This window comes from Ambystoma mexicanum, chromosome 3q (genome assembly GCF_040938575.1).
Source record: "Ambystoma mexicanum isolate Mex_15411 chromosome 3q, UKY_AmexF1_1, whole genome shotgun sequence".
Classification (NCBI taxonomy): Eukaryota; Metazoa; Chordata; class Amphibia; order Caudata; family Ambystomatidae; genus Ambystoma; species Ambystoma mexicanum.
This window is the reverse complement of record NC_090926.1, coordinates 1,015,294,204-1,015,313,762: the sequence shown is the minus strand read 5'-3', so window position 1 is coordinate 1,015,313,762 and position 19,559 is coordinate 1,015,294,204. Positions and strand designations below refer to the sequence as shown.

The 19,559-nt window shown below is 47.0% G+C and overlaps 1 protein-coding gene across 3 annotated transcripts in view; it reads left to right on the top strand.

The window, feature by feature from the left end:
• Positions 1-19,559, top strand: part of RNF213 (ring finger protein 213) — a 3,248,263-nt gene that overhangs the window by 3,205,264 nt on the left and 23,440 nt on the right. For all 3 annotated transcript variants that reach the window (XM_069655189.1, XM_069655190.1, XM_069655188.1), the window contains one exon: positions 153-331. In XM_069655189.1, the coding sequence (XP_069511290.1) occupies positions 153-331 (179 nt within the window). The remainder of the gene's footprint in view (positions 1-152; positions 332-19,559) is intronic.

Sequence of the window (19,559 nt, the reverse complement as noted above, 5' to 3'; positions counted from 1 at the left end):
CTGCTGTAACCCTCCATTTACTCCGATAACCCACATATTATATTATACACTCTCTCACCTGTTGTGACATAGACCAGTTTCTACACTAAAGAAAGATCTTTCCTATTGTACTTATGAAGCACTCATAACATGCCCCTTTTCTTAACATGCAGGATCCATTTGTGGAAGTGGCAAAGAAGTACAAAGATACTCTCGCTGACGAGGATGTCCGACAGCTGAATGCGTTCCTCGCCCATGCCAGCCTCGACACCTTCTTGCTGGAGCTGCACGAGATGATCCTCCTGAAGCTGAAGCGTTCCAATGCAGTGGGTGAATTCAATCCCTCCTGGAGGTAATTTGTGTACTTTGGATTATAAAATGTGCTCTTTGATAGGCTGAGAACGAGATGTAAATGTTCTGGCTGGGTGCAGCCTTTGAAGGACCTTCCACAGATCTGCTTGTTGCATATGTTCATGCTGCTCACCAATAGGATCTTCATTATTGATCTTAAGCAAATGAATAATTCAGCGCATTGGAGATATTTGCACAACATGCTGGTGTGGGCTTTGTAACCACAATTTGTTCCAACCATTAGGCAAGTCACAACCTTTCTAAGGTCGTATCAATGGTAGCACAGTCAGGCCTAACTTCAGATTGGAGGAGGGCTGACCGTGAAGTACCATTAACCCAAACAGTAAACCAAAGAAAACACACCAACTGGCATAAGGGAAAATATGCACTTTTATTAAGTTACACATATATTCATTTTAGATCAAAATAAGTACTTAAGTTAGAAATAAAAATTGATATATTCAAAGAATAAATGTCAAGGCACAGCCTGAAAGCCAACGATCTGGGGATAGTTACAGTACATGTTGTGAAGCACTGAGTGGAAAGAAAAATGGATACTGGGATAATAAAACATACAGGAATACCTTAAATAACAGCACCGCAGATGCTAACACTTAACACACTGTAATCCTAAACCTCTAGTACATAGTATTTGAAATAATACAAATGTGAATCATACTGTCAATGTAGGACCGAGATGGGGGGAAAAGGAGAGCACAATTAAACACAAAGCCAGATGCCACCAAAAGTCAGAATTCATTTTGGCTAATAGCACCATCTCATGGCATTAATGGGGGGGTGTGGGGTGGTAGGGGGGAAACAGTAACTCTTTGCAGAAATACATTGTATACAAAAAAATTCTTAGTCAGGAATGTAATGCAAGAATTAAAAAATACACATAAAATCAATGACGCAAGCAAACATTCTACTCTTTGACCTAGAACTAAATGTCCAGAGGTAGGTAAGCATCACAATAGTCACTTTGCAAGAGTTTCAGGTTAGTTCGAAATTTCTCCATTGGATTAAATTGGACAAAGTCAATAGGCACAGCATCAATTATGGGGAAAAGAAAGGTAAGTACCATTTTGACCCAAGACAGCAACCAACTCCAGGGGATGCTCAAGGAACTTCATTTGAAGAACTCCACAGCTAGGTTCGAGACCCAGCAGCCCCAGGAATAGATGCAGCCAAGCAGAATTCGGGCCAGTAGAAAGTCTGTGGTAAAACACAGTTGGTGAACCTACAGAATCCAACAATTGCAGGCCATGAGGGTATTTTGAATGAGAATTGGGGATACAGCACTAGAATATGCAGATCACGGTTCTGATCATGATTGTTAAAGTGTGGCTTGTGCTGCCAGTGGAAGGCTCTTGAGACAGTGTTCCTTCGTATCTGAGAGTTAAGAGTGGGTTTGGGTAAGAACCAGGATCACCCAGGTGCTGGGTCGCTGATAATATATTTTGTATAGTTTACTTGAATTTACGATTTTAGATAAAGGTGATTTAATTACACACTTCAAACAGACACATGTTTCGACCCGACATGGGTCTTTTTCAAGGCTGTGGTGAGTATTCATGATGTGCAAAGTGATTATGACTGTAGCAATGAAAAGGGGACACATGGAGCAATTCAGTAATGGACAAGAGTATATTTATTATAACTTATTGGTTTCAAAGCAGAGGTCTCCTCCTCAATTGTGCGGGCATAGTTTGCCATATGTAACGAATTGCGTGGTTTTGGCGATGGTTGTCTAGGCATGCTGCGCCAATATGTCACAATACAATCAAACCAAACACTGTGAACACTGATCTGCTCACAAACAACTTAACTTGGTTCTCACTACTCAGGTGTTTGTTCATACCTATTAAAGAACACTATTGCACATCATGAATACAATGTAGGTTCGGGAGCCACGATTGCTGGAGAATTATCTTTTCCTGTATGATCCCTGTCTTAAGGAAAAACAAAGACCGTATTCCTTGCCCTATGGCCGAGTCTTCCGTTTGTGCATTGGGGAGTTTTGATAGGCCTGAGATACTTTACTAATTTGGAACACTGTTATTGCCAATCCCCAATTCCTGTGGCGTACAACAACTATGTGCAGAGGATGGCCACTATGTCCGGTCGGCAAGTGGCCATCACATCCTGCTGCCTGTCTGGAGGGCTGTGAGGTGACCCACGGAAGTCGAGAGTCACACAGAGGGTACACACCGTGAAGAGGACCTCAGGAACTGTCTTGGAGAAATTCCTGCCGGCTTACTGCGGGAAGCCCAGCAGACCGGAAAGGCAGAGTAACAGGTTGAGGGACAGTCAGTGTCCGAACGGCATCAGCGGACCACAGAGTGCAAGTATAGACTCAGCTATATTGCAAACAGGGGAGGGGGTGGATAGGTGTTGGTTGATGTTCTTGTTGGAGTTTTAGGGGTTGTAAGGAGTGTTGTTGGTTAACCTTTGCTCTTGGTAAGGGAACATTCAGTCTTGGGGTGATCAGTTTTGTCAGTCAGCTTAGACGAATGATTTAAGGGTATGGATGACAGAAGATAGGTAAATATCTGATTTCCTGTGGGTTGGGCGTTGTAGCTCGGGTCATGGATGAAGGTATCTCTGTGTACAGGGCTTAGCAGGTAAAGCTAGCTTTTATTGCGGAGGGTGTTCTCCTGATTAAGTCTTATGGAGATGTTGTAGGTACAGGTAGATCACAGGGTTTATTGGTTTCCTCTATTAGGAGGACAGGAAGACGGACGTATATATGGGGAGTGTATAGGTGGACATATTGAAGGGGCAGGTATCAGCAATTTCTTTTTCTTCCTTACTGTAGTGGTGACGGCAACAGCCAGGTTGTTCTATAAGACTTAAGGTGCACGTGAGGTTCAGAGCTTTTTTAGGTGGTCTGAGAACTATAATGGAGCTTTAAAACAGTGGTTGTGCCTTTGGGATGGAGTATGTAACGCGCATGAGCATAGTTGTCAATTGAACTTTTGGGACGTCGAGCTGCAGAAGGGCGGTGCATGGAGCACAACCGTGGTATTCGTCAAGAGCCAGAGAAGCTAAGGCTAAAAGTGGTGATTTTATGGCCATAAGAGATATTTGTTAACTGCTATTGAGTTGGAAAAAATTGAGTGTATTTGAACGGTGGATGTGTCGAAATCCCGATTTTGGGGTCAAGTAAGTATTGATATATAATGTATTCAGGCACAATCATGAGAGATACACCCATACAGCACATGTACAAGTCCCTCCCACGATATAAGGACAACATATGTAAATATAGCACAGAATAGACTTGCGGCACAGATAGCAAATTGGCGAAGCCCTGGCCAAAAGATGGGAGCTTCTCCAAATGTATGTAGCAACAATTACACAGGTATATACATAAGGCTGATTAGGTGATGAAGTTAAGCAAAGAAATGACCATATTAGAGTTATGGAAGATGTGTCAGGGCGAGGAATGGGACCTGGCACGACAACAGTGGATGCTGAACCAGCGAGAGGCAGAGAGTGAATCGCCCTCAGCTTCCCCTCTTCCACCTCAAACAAAGAGCGAAGGAGCAACAGCGGGGACCCAGGGATTACACCCTGTGAGGTCATTAAAAGCAGCGTTAGGTTCCACCAATCCCACCTTTGCACCTCCAGCATATAGTAAGAGGGAGTGGCAAAGCGAGGCTGAACAGGCGACTATGGGAACGCAGAGCACAGGCGGCGAAGGCAAGGAGTCGGCGAGATACATGCGAGGTTGAAGGAAAATTACCTGGGGAAAGGAGAAGCCTGGAGAGACAGGAGCCCATAGTCCCGAATTAATGGGTAGGCGGGCAGATATTGCTTAAACTGGATGGGAAGGTTGTAGGAGAGACTGAGACAGGTAGCAGGAGCAGGGAAGTTGTAGGTAACAAAGACACAGAGGAGGTGAGAGAATGGGCAGTGCTAGTGGAAGAAGTAGAAAGACAGGAAAGGGTAGAAAAGGAAGAGAACGAAAGAATGTGCAGAGAGAAACAGAAGGTAGAAGCACTAGAGCGAGAGGAGCAGGAAACGAGAAGACAGCAAGAGCTTGAGTACATAGCAAGAAGAAAGGCAGAAAAAGAAAGGGAAAGACAAGTGCAAATAAAGAAGAACAAAAGAAAGGTAGAAGTGGAATGCCTCCTTAGGGAGTGGGGATGCAAAGAGAAGGAGTGACACGCTCTCACGGAAGCGCAAGTAAAGATGGGTTTAGCATATTTTAGTGACGACGAGGAAAGGGAGAGGAGAACAAGTCAGATGCGGGAAGAGCACCAGGGCTACCTCAGGAATAGACACAGATGAGATCGATCTCTCCTTGAGGGTGGAACGTGGATGTATGGGTCAGCAGTCAAGGGGAAAGCAGCAGGGAAGCATGGTATTAAGGAGGCTTAGCTTCCAGGAGAACATTGACGGTACCGATGGGGACACACAGACCGATGATGACCTACTGGGGAGAGACCCTCTCGTTGCTCCTGATGGATGAACCCAGACAGACACAGTATGGGGAGACGACAAAGCCATGGACGTAATAAGGGAGGGCGAAGGGGCATGACTGCAGCATCCTAGAGACCTATTGCGCAGCCCATACAATATCACCCCATACACGCAGAGGCTTAGAAATCTGCCAGGGCAAAGAAAGGGAGAAATGACAACGGTGTTCACTGCCACCAAAGACGTGGGTAGACAAAGTGAAGGAATTGGACCGATTCAGTGCCCATTGTTAGACAAGGGAGGAGGGCAAACTCAATATATACCATGGCAGCAAATGGACAAAGACAATTTAAGGTGTAAGTTACCATCGTTGACTGCAGGGCCTGGGAAGTGGATATATGAGCTAGAGAGACTGATGCCAGGTATGACAGCGGTAGGTGACATGAAGAGGTTGGTTTCAGCAATTCTCGGGGAGGTTGCAGACGATGTATGGAAAAGAGCAGTTTACCTCGAAGTAACAGTACAGAACAATTGTCGAGCGACCGTGAGCTACGCTCCGAGGATGCAGTACCCAGATACCTCGGACATTAGCGCGATTATGGCACGGAAAATGGGGGAGGACGAGGATCTGGCTATTCAAGAGAAATGGAGGCCGGAGACGCGTGAACCGTGGGACAAAATAGTAGGGTTATTCTATCAAATATTGTGTCAGGGGTTGCCTGAACCGGTGCAAAGCCTGCTCGAATAATTAGTGGGGATGGAGGCCAAAAAACCTGGTCAGAGATTCAGCCTACTATAGTACACTATTGTAGGCAGATGCAAGAGAACGCAAGAAAGAAGTATGAGGACAGAAAACTGGAGGAAGCAAAGCTAGTGCAGAAGAAGTTATCAAAGTATACAATGGAAGGGGCAATGTTGACCTGCGCGGAAGGAGCAGCTGCGCCACAGGTGCAGTATAGAGTGCCACCCACGGGGAGAGGCTTTGTGGGGCGGGGCGATATGCACCAAGGGTTTACAGGGAGAGAAGGAGCACCCGGGGGGAAGAGGGTATGGACATCAGATGCAGAAAGGGCCTTAGGGATTTGTAGGGGGCTATCAGAGACCAATGGGGGACAACCACAGTGTTGGGTGTGCGGACAGATAGGTCACATCTCTCGAGTGTGCAGAAGCAGGAGTGGGATGCACAGAATGGGGGAATGACATACCAACCCACATACCAGACAGAACAGACTGACTATTATGCCCAAGACCAAAAACATCGACAAGCACAGAACCAAGATGCGTATATGCAAGCATATCAGCCTGTGACACAGGCACCACAAATGCAGTGACCCGCAAAGCCATACCCACAAGCAAAACAAATGCAGGGGGCCACTCAGCCATACCCACAAGCACCACCTGCACAGCAGATGCAGACACACATGCAGCCACCAGCAGCAGCACAGCACGATGCTGAGACACTGATACTCGCAGACTCCATAGGATCAACTCTCATTTGGAAGCTAGGGGAGGAGGGTGACCTGATGTGTTCAATCCTATTGATTATATCCAACCTGGCAGAGGAACCACATATAGGGGTGACAGTAGCTGACAAGACTTTTTCATTTCTCGTGTGCACGGGGACAACTAGATCCTGTATCAAGGAAGGGCGAGACCCAATGTCACGTAAGGCCTTGAATGCATAGGGATTTTCCGGGGGCGACGGATTTGGTTCCTTTTACAGACAAACTTTCACTCTCTATAGGGGAGCATGACTTGGCTTTGCCGCTATTGTATTCCTGACAGACACCAGTGAACATAATAGGAAGAGATATTTACAGACCAGAGGATAGTGTGCTCAACACCAGTGATTCATTACATGAAAGTGAGGAAGATTATTCAGGCATATTGTGGGCACATGGTACAGAGGGGGTTACCAGCACATGTTGAACTATTCCAATATGGAGTGAAGGTATTGATAGCATGGCTTCCAGGGATTCAGGGAAATCTATGGCGATTACCCAATGAGTATATATTCAGGCCAGATGTTTCATTAGATGACCCTGAGGGGAAAGTGGTCCCAATAGAAATGGAGACAGTAATAATGGGGGCAAGGCAGGATTACTACATGGGACAGATGACACAGGACAATACTGGAGGACAGTGATTGTAGTAGGGGAGGGGTACAGGTTGCGTGAGTGACTGACTAAGAACTGTTCCAGGACGATCAATCAGATCACAAAGATGTTGCAGAAAGCACCACTACCATTTCTCAAGGAAGACTTGGGAGTGGTGCCCAGTGTCTTATGGACTACAATTCCCTATGACGTGGGGCTACTGAAAGGGATAGGGCAGTAAAGATGAAGCTTTAACCAGGAACAATTTTACCAAGGGCTAAACAGTATCCCTTGTCTAGAGAGGCGGGTGGAGGCATTTGAGACCATTGCAGCACTATTGAAACAGGGCATCCTAGTACCATCGGAATCGCAGTGCAATACCGCAGTCTACCCTGTGAAAATGTCAACAGGGAGGTGATGGCGTTTTATACAGGATGTGCACCACTTGAACCACATTGTAGAGGCAGAATTTCCTCTAGTCCCAAATCCGGTGACTATTCTATATAGCATTCCCATGGAAGCTTCCCACTTCACGGTAATAGATTTGAAGAATGCTTTCTTCTCTATACCACTTCACCCAGAATCACAGGACTTGACCTGGTTTCTATATAGAAACAGGAAGTGGAAACACACTATGCTGTGAGTCACCTCCCATATTCAGTAGTTTCCTGCAGATGGATTGTTTTGCAAGTTTTGGTGCAGTACCCTTTGCCTTGACCTCCTGACAATAGGAACCCAACCTCTGTACTAGACAGGTTGTAAGCGTGGCTGAGCAGCCAGGCTTATCTCAAGAGGGGTCAATGTGAGCAGTAGGGGAGTTACACAAAGATTCACGGTGACAGTTATCCAAATACAAGGTTTCTTGATTAAACAATTATTAGTTTATTTAACACTCAGTTTCAATAAGCCTTCTTCAGAAGGGACAATATAATAGTAACACACAAATGCACTCCAGAATACACACTCTTAGTTTCTCTAAATCAGCAAGTACCCATTTGGGATGGCACACAGACACTTCCTGCACCCTCAGGTGACTTAAATAGCTAGGACACTGTGGAAATTAATATATCACTGGTACATTTAGAGCAATACTGAGAAGGGTGTCAAAGAACAGGGTTATAGAATAAAGCAAGTGAACACACAAATATTCTGAAGCAGGTATGGTCTTTTGAAACCCCCAAATACATGGTGATTTAACCCTTTCCTGGAAGAAAGGAAAAACACACCATCGGAGGGAAGAAGAGTCATTCAAGTAGCCAGGCCAGCCAATGTCACTTGGGCAAAAGTCTTGGTGAGCTGAAGCACTTCTTGCAGGTAGTTAAAGGTCTTGCACAATGTTTTAGAAGTCTTTGTAGAAACAGGTAGAATCAATTTAGGGCCACAAGCTGTTAGGCTTGTGAGGTAAAGAAGCTGTAAGCAACTCTACAGAAGCACCAAAAACAAGTCTCAACTGAGAACAAGTAAGGTTACACAACAAGAGGTAAGTTCTCTTAGACTGTACAGTACCTTTGGTTAGAAGAAATGGCTCCAGCTGGCTTCTGTTCCTGGGCAGCTCTGTAGATCCTGTTGTTCCTGGTCCTCAGTTGTGGGGACAAGAGGGAGGACATCTGGAGGACTCCTGCACTGCAATGGGACGGTCAGCAGAAGCAATGGCCAAACTTCAATTCAGCGGCACTTCGCGGTTTCAGCTCCTCACGTCTATAGCAATTGGCACCACCGCGGTTCTTGACTGTTGAGATGGGCTTTCCTTGCATCTGGGATCCAGCGTTCTGTTGAGGTGGTTCAGGCTTGGTCATTCCTGCTTCCTGGATGCCCAGAGGATCTTCCTGGAGCTCTTGGCCAACTTTAAAGTGATGCACTCCAATCTGGTGTTCCTCTCCCTGGCACTTCGGTTCCTGCAGCAGCAAGGAAGTACAGCAGCTCTGAGAGGATGTCCAGACGAGTTCACTTTGGAGTTGATTGGTCCCACCAACAAGGGGAGAAGTCGTCCTTGCAGGGCTTCTCTAGTCGAGGGGAATTTGGAGCTTCAGCACAGCAGCAGGGCTTCAGAGGGCAAACCAACGGTCCAGGCGTTGCAGCAGGCATCTCTTCCAAGTTCTTCTTCGGATTTCTTCATCCAGTGGTTGACTCTGCCTTCCAAGCCAAAAAGCCTTACCTTTTATGCAGGTGTCTTCCATTCGTTCCAGCCTGGCTGTTAATCACACAGCAGTTAATCACACAGTAGGGTAGCTGTCCTTGCCGGACAGCCAGCCGGCCAGTCACGTTTGCATGCATTCCTGTAACCAAGGGGATTAAGCACAGGGAGTTTCGGACACCTCCCTCACTTCCTGCCCCTGCCAGACACTCTGGAGCCAGAGGCGGCCTTCACTCGTGAATCCCGCCAAAGACAAAACGAACAAAGGGACCAACCCTGGTTTGGCGCGTAGAGTAAATCTCATGCAGGAGCGTTCAAGCAAGAAATGGCAACAAAAAAAAAACATTGCAATTTTGACAAAAATGGCACCCAAGGGTGCTTTACATTCAGCTGCGAACGCAGCCCCCGGTAAAAACACACCATGGTAGTTAAAAGTAAACCACTGCCACCAGCCATTAATTGTAGAAAGGGTAACATAAAGATTTTACATGAGAAACTAGACCAAGGGGATACTAAGTAACCCCTCCAGCACCCTATTGTAAGATAGTGTGTGCTGGGTCTAGAAAGTTACAAATGTAAGTAAAGTCAATTTCACTTCACTGCTCTTGGAAACCATAGTTTATCCAAGAGAAGGTATTTAAACCTTTGGGAAATCTGAAAGACTTCCCTGTATCACTGCACTGAAGGTGTTGTGTGCCACAATGTAAAGATGATGCCTATGGAGTTTATCAGACTCCAAAGTAAAAAGAAACAGTCCAAATCACAGAAAAATACATGGGAGAGGGAGGGCAAAGGGTCTCACTCTCTCCAGGTTAAAAATTAAAAAGTCCTAAAGTCCAGCAAAAGAGCTGGGGTTCTCTATGTTAGAGAGGAATTGGCACATTTTTGAGAATTCTCCCTAACATGGTTTTAGGCAAAGTACAGTACATTGACAACATTTTGATCTGCATCAAGTCAGAGATGCAGTGCAGAAATGACTGTTGACAGTATTAGTAGATAAGGGGTACACGGTAGATCATGTAAAATTACAGTACTGTAAGAAGGAGGTGCTGTACATTGGACAGCTAATTTCCCAGGAGGGGCAGAGAGTGACACCGGAAATAGCGGAGGCAATTCTTAGCACACAGAAAACCTACAACAGCGAGCAAGATGCAGCAGTTTTTAGGTCTCTTAACTATTGCAGAGCTTGGGTATTTTGACTACAGCACGTATAAGAGACCTTTGATAAGTACCCACAAAGAAGCAGAAGGAGGTGAGGGCACTCTACAGTGGACAGAAGAAATGACTGATGCATTCGAGGAGCTGACGAAATCAATATGCATAGCTCCCATGCTAGGGATCCCAGATTATTAGGACAAATTATCAGGACAAATGTTGTTCTCACACTCCAAAGTGATGACCGCAGTTCTCACACAGAAGACTACTTTAGGACACAAGCCATTGGCATACTATAGCGGGAAGTTAGATCCAGTGATGAGGGGACATTACCCTTGTGAGCAAGCACTGGCTGCTGCTGCTTTAGCAGTAGAGAGGTCAGCGAGTATCACAATGGTGTGCAGCCACCACCCTTTTCATGGAGCATGCTCTCTTTGCAATACTCAAATGACACAAGAGTACACTGACCCCAGCGAGGGCCTCGGGGTACGAAGTAATACTATCCAATCAAGCCATAAAGGCAGTAAGATGCAGGACTTTTGTCGCTGAGCCGATAGAGGAGGGATGTGCACCAATGCACCACAAACATGGAGCAATATGATGACCTCCCGAGGGTGAAGGAGAAGCCGATTGAGGGGGGAGAAGTACTTTATATTGACGGTTCAATATATATATTTCTGAGGCTTGTGGAATCTGCTTAGATCACATGCTGTGCATAGGCCGACATCTAGTGGAAGCTGCGGAGTATTATAGTTTGTTTTTCGAAACTCGAAAATGGGCGTCGACACAGGGCGTGCCAGTAATACTATCCCTAGTGTGACGTCCACTGTACCCAAGATCCCTCACGCGTCTAGGATCCTCAGATTGTTTTTTTCCGCCATACTGGTCGGAAGCATTTTGCAGAGTCCCCTGGTCTTAGCCATACTTTTGCTAAAATATTAATTTATTTACATCCTTCCCCATCCCAACGTCGAACTTCGACACTCGACGCCGGCTGGAGAAGAAATCGACCGTCTGCTGCTGCACGACAGATTTGGGCCTTGGAAGGCCTCTGGCCTCGGCCCGGGCCTTGGAAGGCCTCTGGCCTCGGCCCTGCAAGTAGGGAGAGTGGGGGGTTGTACATACTCTACACTCTTGGTATATAGGTACACCTTATACATTTCCTACACTTAACAGCCCGCTGCCGCAAGGTGCGTATGGAGGGTACCCCTTTTCAATTCTGCCCCAAGTGCAATCGCAAATACCCTTGGGTCGACAGGCACGCCACGTGCAATCTCTGCTTGCCGAGGGACCACCCCGAAGCGAACTGCAGAGCGTGTAGTAGGTTTAAACCTAAGACACTTAAGGACCGTTCGACGAAGCGTTGGGCCCACCACGCCAGGCAAGCGGCCATGGCAGCGGAGGGCGCCTTCAGCGACGGTACTTTCAGACGGCGAGGGCATTACGGCGTTGAAAGACAGCCGAGCGCAAGTCCCCGACCTCGGAAGGTCGTCTGGCAGGGCGGCTATGGGGAAGACCCCCGGCGACACAAGCGCTTCACACACCACACACACTAAACACACAAAGTCCAACCGAGACTCAACGACGTCGAGTTCTCGGAAAGAGGCACAAACCGAACGGTCCGATTCGGTGTCCTCTAGGCGTTCTCGATCGAGATCGCCGCATGACTCCAGGCAATCATCCACTCTTGCCAAGAGTGCCTCGCTCCCTAGACTAACAGAAGTTCGATCGTCGGAGGACGAAGACGACTTCCACCCCCAGGCCGCGCTCCAGGAGTCGGAGCCCGCAGACAAAATCAGCGAGGGCCCACGCTCGAAGGACAGGGACCCTACCCCCGATCCTCGACGCCAGGCGTCGAAAACCTCCGGAGCCACAAAAGGACAGGGAAAACATTTTTCCACTCACGGGGAGGGGGGAAAACAGCAGAAGCAGCAGCCTTTGCACTCTTCCACACCTGTGAAACACACCACTTCCCCTAAACAGACAGACAAGACCAGGTCTGCTGATATGTCTAAAACCAGCAAATCCACTCAAGATAAATCCCCGAGACTTGCTGAGAGAGTCATTCCCAGTTCCAAAAAATGGTCCAGTGAAGACATAGATAGGGTCATGTCAAGGATGTCTTCTTTGGCTGATTTTTACGATACAAATCCAGACCATTTCCTTTCGTATGATCCACAAGGGGCGACACCCTCAGGCTCTAATGATCCTATCCCCCCGAGTAAGAAGCCCCGGTTTGAAACACCGATGAGGTCTACAGACCCCTTCGAGGTACAACCATACTCAAGACCATACTCACTGTATCAAGGAGAGGCTTCCTTTGGTGAGGACCAAGAATTTGGCATGGTAGAAGAGCAAACCGGGACGGGATACTATGGGGATGATGAGGACCAGGAAGAGGAAGACCCTGAAACCTACAGAGTAGATTCCCCAGTAGAAAACGAAGCCCTGGTTACCGACTCCCCTGTCGATAACCAACCCCTCCTAAACGAGGTTCTCGCACGTGCAGCAGAACATTTCCATATTGACACCCACGGTGTCCAGGAGGAGAGGGACTTCGCAGAGGAGTTAGTGGGCGAAAGGAGGCCTGTTGCCCAGACCATCCCGATCCTCAAGTCCATTCAGCGAAGAATAGACCTGTCCCTGGTGAACCCGAACCTCACCAGAGCCGTCAATCCCAGGGTTGAAAAACTTTTCAGGGCAGCCCAGTCTGACCCTCTCTATATAAGAGGACACCTGAAGCCAGACTCTCTAGTTGTCACTAACACTCGTAAGAGGGCTGGAACACCCTTGTCATTGTCCGAAGCTCCTCCCGACAAGGAGAGCAAAAAACTATATGGTTTTGGCAGGAAAGTAGTCTCAACGTCCGCCTATCAAGCAAGGATTGCAAACTCCACCACCCTGTTGGCCAGCAACTACTGCCATCAGTTGGAAGAAGTCGCGGCACTCATAGCCTCTGCTCCTGAACCTTTAAAGGGCCAGTTAGCTCGGATTTCCGCAGAGGGTAGAGCCGTGTCTGGTTGCATTTTGAAAGCAACCTTTGACGCCGCGGACAACGTAGGCAGATTGATAGCAGAAGGCACTGTTATCAAGAGACATGCGTGGTTACGGCAGTCTGGTTTTAATGCAGAAACCCAGGCATCATTGTTGGACAAACCGGTGGAAGCCGATCTGTTTGGTAAGGCGGTCGAAGACGCACTGAAGAATGCCAAGGATGAATACGAGACACTCAAGTCCCTTGGCCAGTTAACCAATAAACCCCCTAACCAGAGAGGGAATAGTAATTTTCGTCGCCCACGCGGCCTAAATTCCCAGAGAGGATCTAACTATTCCCAGGGGCAGTGTACACAGTGGAACAACAGCCAACAGTCTACCCAGGGTTACGGCAGGGGTAATAGGAGAGGTTGTGGTAAAGGCAGAGGCAGCCCCAGCAAGGGAGGCGGCACGCCTCCACCAAAGCAGTGACGCTCAGTTCAGGGTCCCTTCTCACGCAACCCCACTAGGGGGAACGCATTTCCAACTTCACCCAGGCTTGGGAAGGGATCACATCAGACAGATGGGTGCTGTCAACAGTATCCACAGGGTACTGTATAGAACTACTGCAGCGTCCCCGGAACCATCCTCCACGACAAAGAGTACACTCTTTAGAACATCAGAAGATTCTCCTCGAGGAGATCGCCATTCTGCTAGAAAAGGACGCGATAGAACTCGTCCCGGGACACCAGGTAAACAAGGGTATTTATTCAACTTACTTCCTTGTGCCAAAGAAAGATTTGACAATGCGCCCAGTATTGGACTTACGGCCTGCCAACAAGTATGTGAAGCCCCAAAAGTTTCGTATGACTACGCTACAAGAGGTAATCCCCCTCCTAAAAAAGGGGGATTACATGGCAACCTTGGATATGAAAGATGCTTATTTTCCTATTATCATGTTCCCAGCGCACAGAAGGTACTTGCGCTTCAAGGTGGACAGTCGACACTACCAATTCAAGGTACTGCCCTTCGGGATAGCTTCAGCACCAAGGGTATTCACCAAGGTACTGGCAGTGGCGGCTGCACAACTACGCAGGGAGGCAATCCCGGTGTACCCTTATCTGGACGACTGGCTCATAACGGGGGAAACCCCAGTAATTTGCAGGACAAACATTCAAAGGACTATCGACCTCCTCCACGAGTTAGGCTTCTCAATCAACGAGAAAAAGTCAAGCCTGGTGCCTAGCACCTCCAAACAGTTCATAGGAGCAATCCTAGATACTCAAGAGGGGTTGACCTTTCCTTCAGAGGAAAGAATTCGGAATATACTACTGCAATTCTGCATTATCAGTCCGGTCGGCAAATAACGGTACGCAAAGCAATGCGTTTACTGGGCATGATGGCGTCATGTATTTACCTGGTCCCCCACACGCGCCTGCGCATGCGTCCCATGCAGGAATGGTTGGCGAAACAGTGGTCTCAGGCAAGTGGTCAGTGGGACGATCTAGTGGTCGTTTCGCCAACACTGGTACAAAGCCTTCACTGGTGGACAAGAGAGAATCTCGCACAGGGGAAACCCTTTTACGATCCCGAAGTACAGGCAGTAATCACTACCGATGCATGTCTGACGGGATGGGGAGCTCACCATCTCCACCACACAGCTCAGGGTCTCTGGTCTCCCTCAGTGGCCAAGAATCACATCAACCTGCTAGAGCTTCTGGCAGTATTCAGAGCGCTTCAAGCGTTCGAGCCCCACCTACTAAACCTGTCAGTGCAAATCCGGACGGACAGCACAACAGCCATGTTCTACCTGAACAAGCAAGGAGGGACTTGTTCGCCAAATCTGTCCAAGCTTGCCCAGAAAATCTGGATATGGGCACTCAGACGGAACATCTTCCTGTCATCACAACATGTTCCAGGGGAGCTCAATTCCCTAGCGGATGCTCCGAGCAGAGACTCCCTCCCAGAGGAACACGAATGGGTGCTACACAGAGAGGTCATAGAAGATATCTTCTCTCAGTGGGGTTTCCCCACTATAAACTTATTCGCCACAAGCGAAAACAGACAATGCCCAGGATTTGCATCCAGGTTCCCCCAACCAGACTCCCAGGGGAACGCCCTGTGGATGAACTGGTCAGGGATGTTTGCGTACGCTTTTCCACCAACTCCTCTCATCAGGAAAGTGGTGAACAAGATGAACAGAGAATCGATGACGCTCGTCCTAGTTGCTCCCATGTGGGCAAGACAACCGTGGTTCCCACACCTACGCAGGATGGCGGTGTGCGAGCCCATCAAACTTCCAGCCTGGTACAACCTACTGTCCCAGCGCCAAGGTCAAACAGTGCACCAACAACCCAACTCAATGAACCTGGCAGCATGGCTCCTGAGGTCATAGAGTTTGGACATCTCAATTTACCACAGAGGTGTATGGACATCCTAAAGGAATCTAGGAAACCAAACACAAGGCACTGTTACTTTGACAAGTGGAAGAGGTTTGTTATCTGGTGCCATGGTAGACAAATTAACCCTGTTGATTGCACTCCTTCCACTATTGTTACATACATGCTCCACCTGCTGGATGCAGGATTGGTTTTTAACTCACTGAAAGTACACCTGGCAGCCCTGTCGGCATACACCACTTCCCATAGCAAGGTCTTGTGGTGGAAAGTACCAGTAGTTAAAGCCTTCATGGAAGGAGTAAAGAGACTTCACCCTCCTATTTCAAACCCACCACCAGGGTGGGATCTTAATGTGGTGCTAGCCAAGCTCATGGGATCCCCTTTCGAGCCCATGCATAAAAGCAGTCTCAAACACCTGACTTATGAAATGGCCTTCTTAGTAGCTATTACTTCTATAAGAAGGGTGAGTGAAATTCAGGCTCTGTCAGTGCAGGATCCCTTCTTTACTGTCCATAAAGACAAACTGGTTTTACGCACACACCCTAGGTTCTCACCTAAGTTTATATCAAAATTCCATGTAAACCAGTCCATCGAGCTTCCGGCTTTCTTCCAGGACCCTCAAAGCTCGGCTGAGGTGAAACTACACACCCTAGATGTGCGTAGGGTGGTCCTCTACTATGTAAATAAAACCAGACCACTAAGAAAAACAGATCAACTGTTTGTCTCCGTAGCTACAGGCAGAGAGGGGGATCGGGTCTCTAAAGGTGCCATCTCGAAGTGGATTATTAACTGTATCCAGCTGTGTTACTCACTCTCTGAAATAACTCTGCCTTTCACGCCAAGAGCCCACTCTACTAGAGGCATTGGGGCCACTCTGGCTTTCATTGCAAATGTACCCCTTGACACCATTTGCAAAGCAGCTATTTGGAGCTCTATTCACACTTTTACTCAGCATTACTGCATTGACACCCATTCCAAGGCAGATACACAAGTGGGACGAGCGGTTCTAAGACACTTATTTGCTCATGACCCTTCTCACATCCCACCTCCTTCAGGTACTGCTCGCTAATCTATGCACAGCATGTGATCTAAGCAGATTCCACAAGCCTCAGAAGGGATACATTACTCACCGTAATCGTATTTCTGATGCTTGTACCTGCTTAGATTCACATGCGACCCACCCTTCCTCCCCTCTGAGAGAAGGCGCATGGTTGCTTGTAGTCTTACCTTTCTATCTATCTGCTTGGATTATCTGTACTCACGCTACTCCTCATGCTACCTCATGTCAGAAAAAATACAATCTGAGAATCCTAGACGCGTGAGGGATCTTGGGTACAGTGGACGTCACATTAGGGATAGTATTACTGGCACGCCGTGTGTCGACGCCCATTTTCGATTTTCGAAAAACAAACTGTAATACTCCGCAGCTTCCACTAGATGTCAGCCTATGCACAGCATGTGAATTCTAAGCATATACAAGCATCAGAAATACGATTACGGTGAGTAATGTATCATATATATATATATTATATATGACGGTTACAAACGATGGGTCTGCAATGACAGTTAACAACCTTACAGTTATATGTGGTGACAATGACCTGATATTCCAGAAAAATCAAGAATAATGAGGTTTCCCCAGGGAGACAATAACTGTAAAAACAGGAAGATGGAATGGACATTAAAAGGAAAGAAAATCTTGGAAGTAAACTCGTTTACATACTTGGGAGTTTGCATCAATAATACCAAAAGTGAAGCCCCAAGAATTGAAGGGCTAAGAAGGAAAGCAATTAATCTAGCCACGCAGGGGAAAATCTTATTGAGAAGATACTGCAGGTTTACCATAATACCTCTGATAACATTTTACAGAATGAAAGCAGTACCCATACTGACCTACGGAGCCGAAACATCAACGTTTTTTCCAGCAAAAGTATGGCCGAGCCTGGAGGGCATGTTTTGGCGGAAAGTGCTCCAACTCCCGAAATCTGTTCCAATAAAAGTAATAAGGAGTTAGCTGGCACTAACATCGCTAAAAGCCATAGTCGACTGGAAAAAAATTTCCTTTTACCGTAAATGTTTGGAGGAGAATGCGTGTGGAGGCTTCAGTGTGTTGAAATAATCTTTGTAGGAACAAACGGACGTTGTGTTAGTGGAATGCCAAGAAACTTGTCAAGCAATGCTAACAATTCTCAATGAAACAGAGGAGGATTTGCTAAACAATCTAGATAAAACAAAAAAAAAACTGTACACAATGGATAGGATAGAAACCCAAGAGCATAACGTGAAATATAAGAACTACGAAGAATTTTGGGCTCAGCCACTGAAACTGATCTTGTTACCAGGATACCTGACACTGTTTCCAAACTGGTACTTTAGGTCACTCCTAATGAGATACAGATTTAATGTCTTGCCGACCGGAGAAATACTACAAAGAAGAAACATCATGAGTAGAGATATAGGGTGTAGATTGTGTGAACTCCCTGGTGAGATAGAATCTTTAAAACATCTAACCCTAAGCTAGGGGACATTTTTAGAAACCACCCGACTATAAGTATGGACGATTGGTGGAGAACACTGATCGAAGGAGGGAAAACCAAAATCAACATAGCCCTTGTAAAGTTGGTCATTACAATGCTCAAGAATCTAGAGGTACCTGATTCAGAGGGAACGAGGAAGAGGTACAGAGCATTGGACGATCGCTCTCTTAGAGATTGAAATGGGACTCTGAGATCTGGACTTGATGAGATTTTGGTAAAGGGTGGAAGGGTTAAAGGTTTTCGAATTGTAAACCAAATGACCTGTTGAATTAAAAAAAATATATATTCTTTGCATCCATCATTCCAGCAATGAAGGCCAGCACAAACGCAAAATGTCTCCAGATCACGAGGTGGGAGCTGATGCAGACTATACATTTCACCGTCAAGGGGTTCAATACAATCAAAGAAGAGCTCAGAGCAGTGAGGTTCATGGCGCTACAGAATAGATATATTTTAGATTTACTAACAGAAATGGAGGGAGAATTTGCACCAAGATCGGGTCCTCTTGCTGTACTTTAGTTCCAGCAAATGACGAAGACAATGGGACACTCGGAAGCGGTTACCAGATTATCAGAGATGCATGCTAAAATGGAGGCAGAGACAAATGCTGCAGGAAAGGATGAAAGTTGGCTGACCTACATCTTCTCATGGATACCAGAGTGGATGGCCAACAGGCTGAAGGTGTTAGCTGCAGCACTAGCATTAGTAACTCGTTGTTTGGCCAGTCACCAAATGCACCAATGTATCACAGATATGACCAGAGATATTCTCTCAGACAGCCATTTAAACCATATCCAGTTGATGGTTTCGAGGGGGCAGTGATGATGTTATTAGAGACACCACGACATAGCTGTGTTAGTCATTAAGCAAATCTGCAATCATTCATGAAGTTACACAGACATACACTAGTTTATTGCTTGTAGACATGAACAGCATGTTTATAACTCCAGTAGGTTTAGGACGGATACATTTACATAATGCTAAGAACCTTTCTTTTCTTTCGCCAAACCGAAACCGCAAGACGCAGAAAATACGTGGACTAAGCTTGCATACGCTTTATTGCAACTAACCATACCAAGCCATGAAAACACATAGGGCACATATAGGTTGACTGAAGTGAATGAGGCTGGAAACAGGCCTCAACATGGAAGGGGAGATACGGCCACCGCAGCATGAGGCGCAGTGCTGGTGCTCACAGCCAAGGAGAAGGGCGGGTGACACATTCCTGGCTCTCGAGAGAGCAAGCCACCTGCAAGAATTCAGAATAAAATCCTCATAATTGGAGACTGGAGGGCTCTGTTTTGTGGCCCCTTCACATGTGACCCAGTAGAGCAAGACAATGGGCCTCATTCCGAGTAGGGTCGGTAAGGGATACCGGGCACCGGTAAGGAGACCAGTGCCGGTAATCCCTTACCGCCCTACTACAAGGTCCCTTAGCGGGTCCCTCCTTTAACGCCTGGTCTGACCAGGCGTTATGGACGCGACCCGTTAAGGGACTTCAGAGCTAATA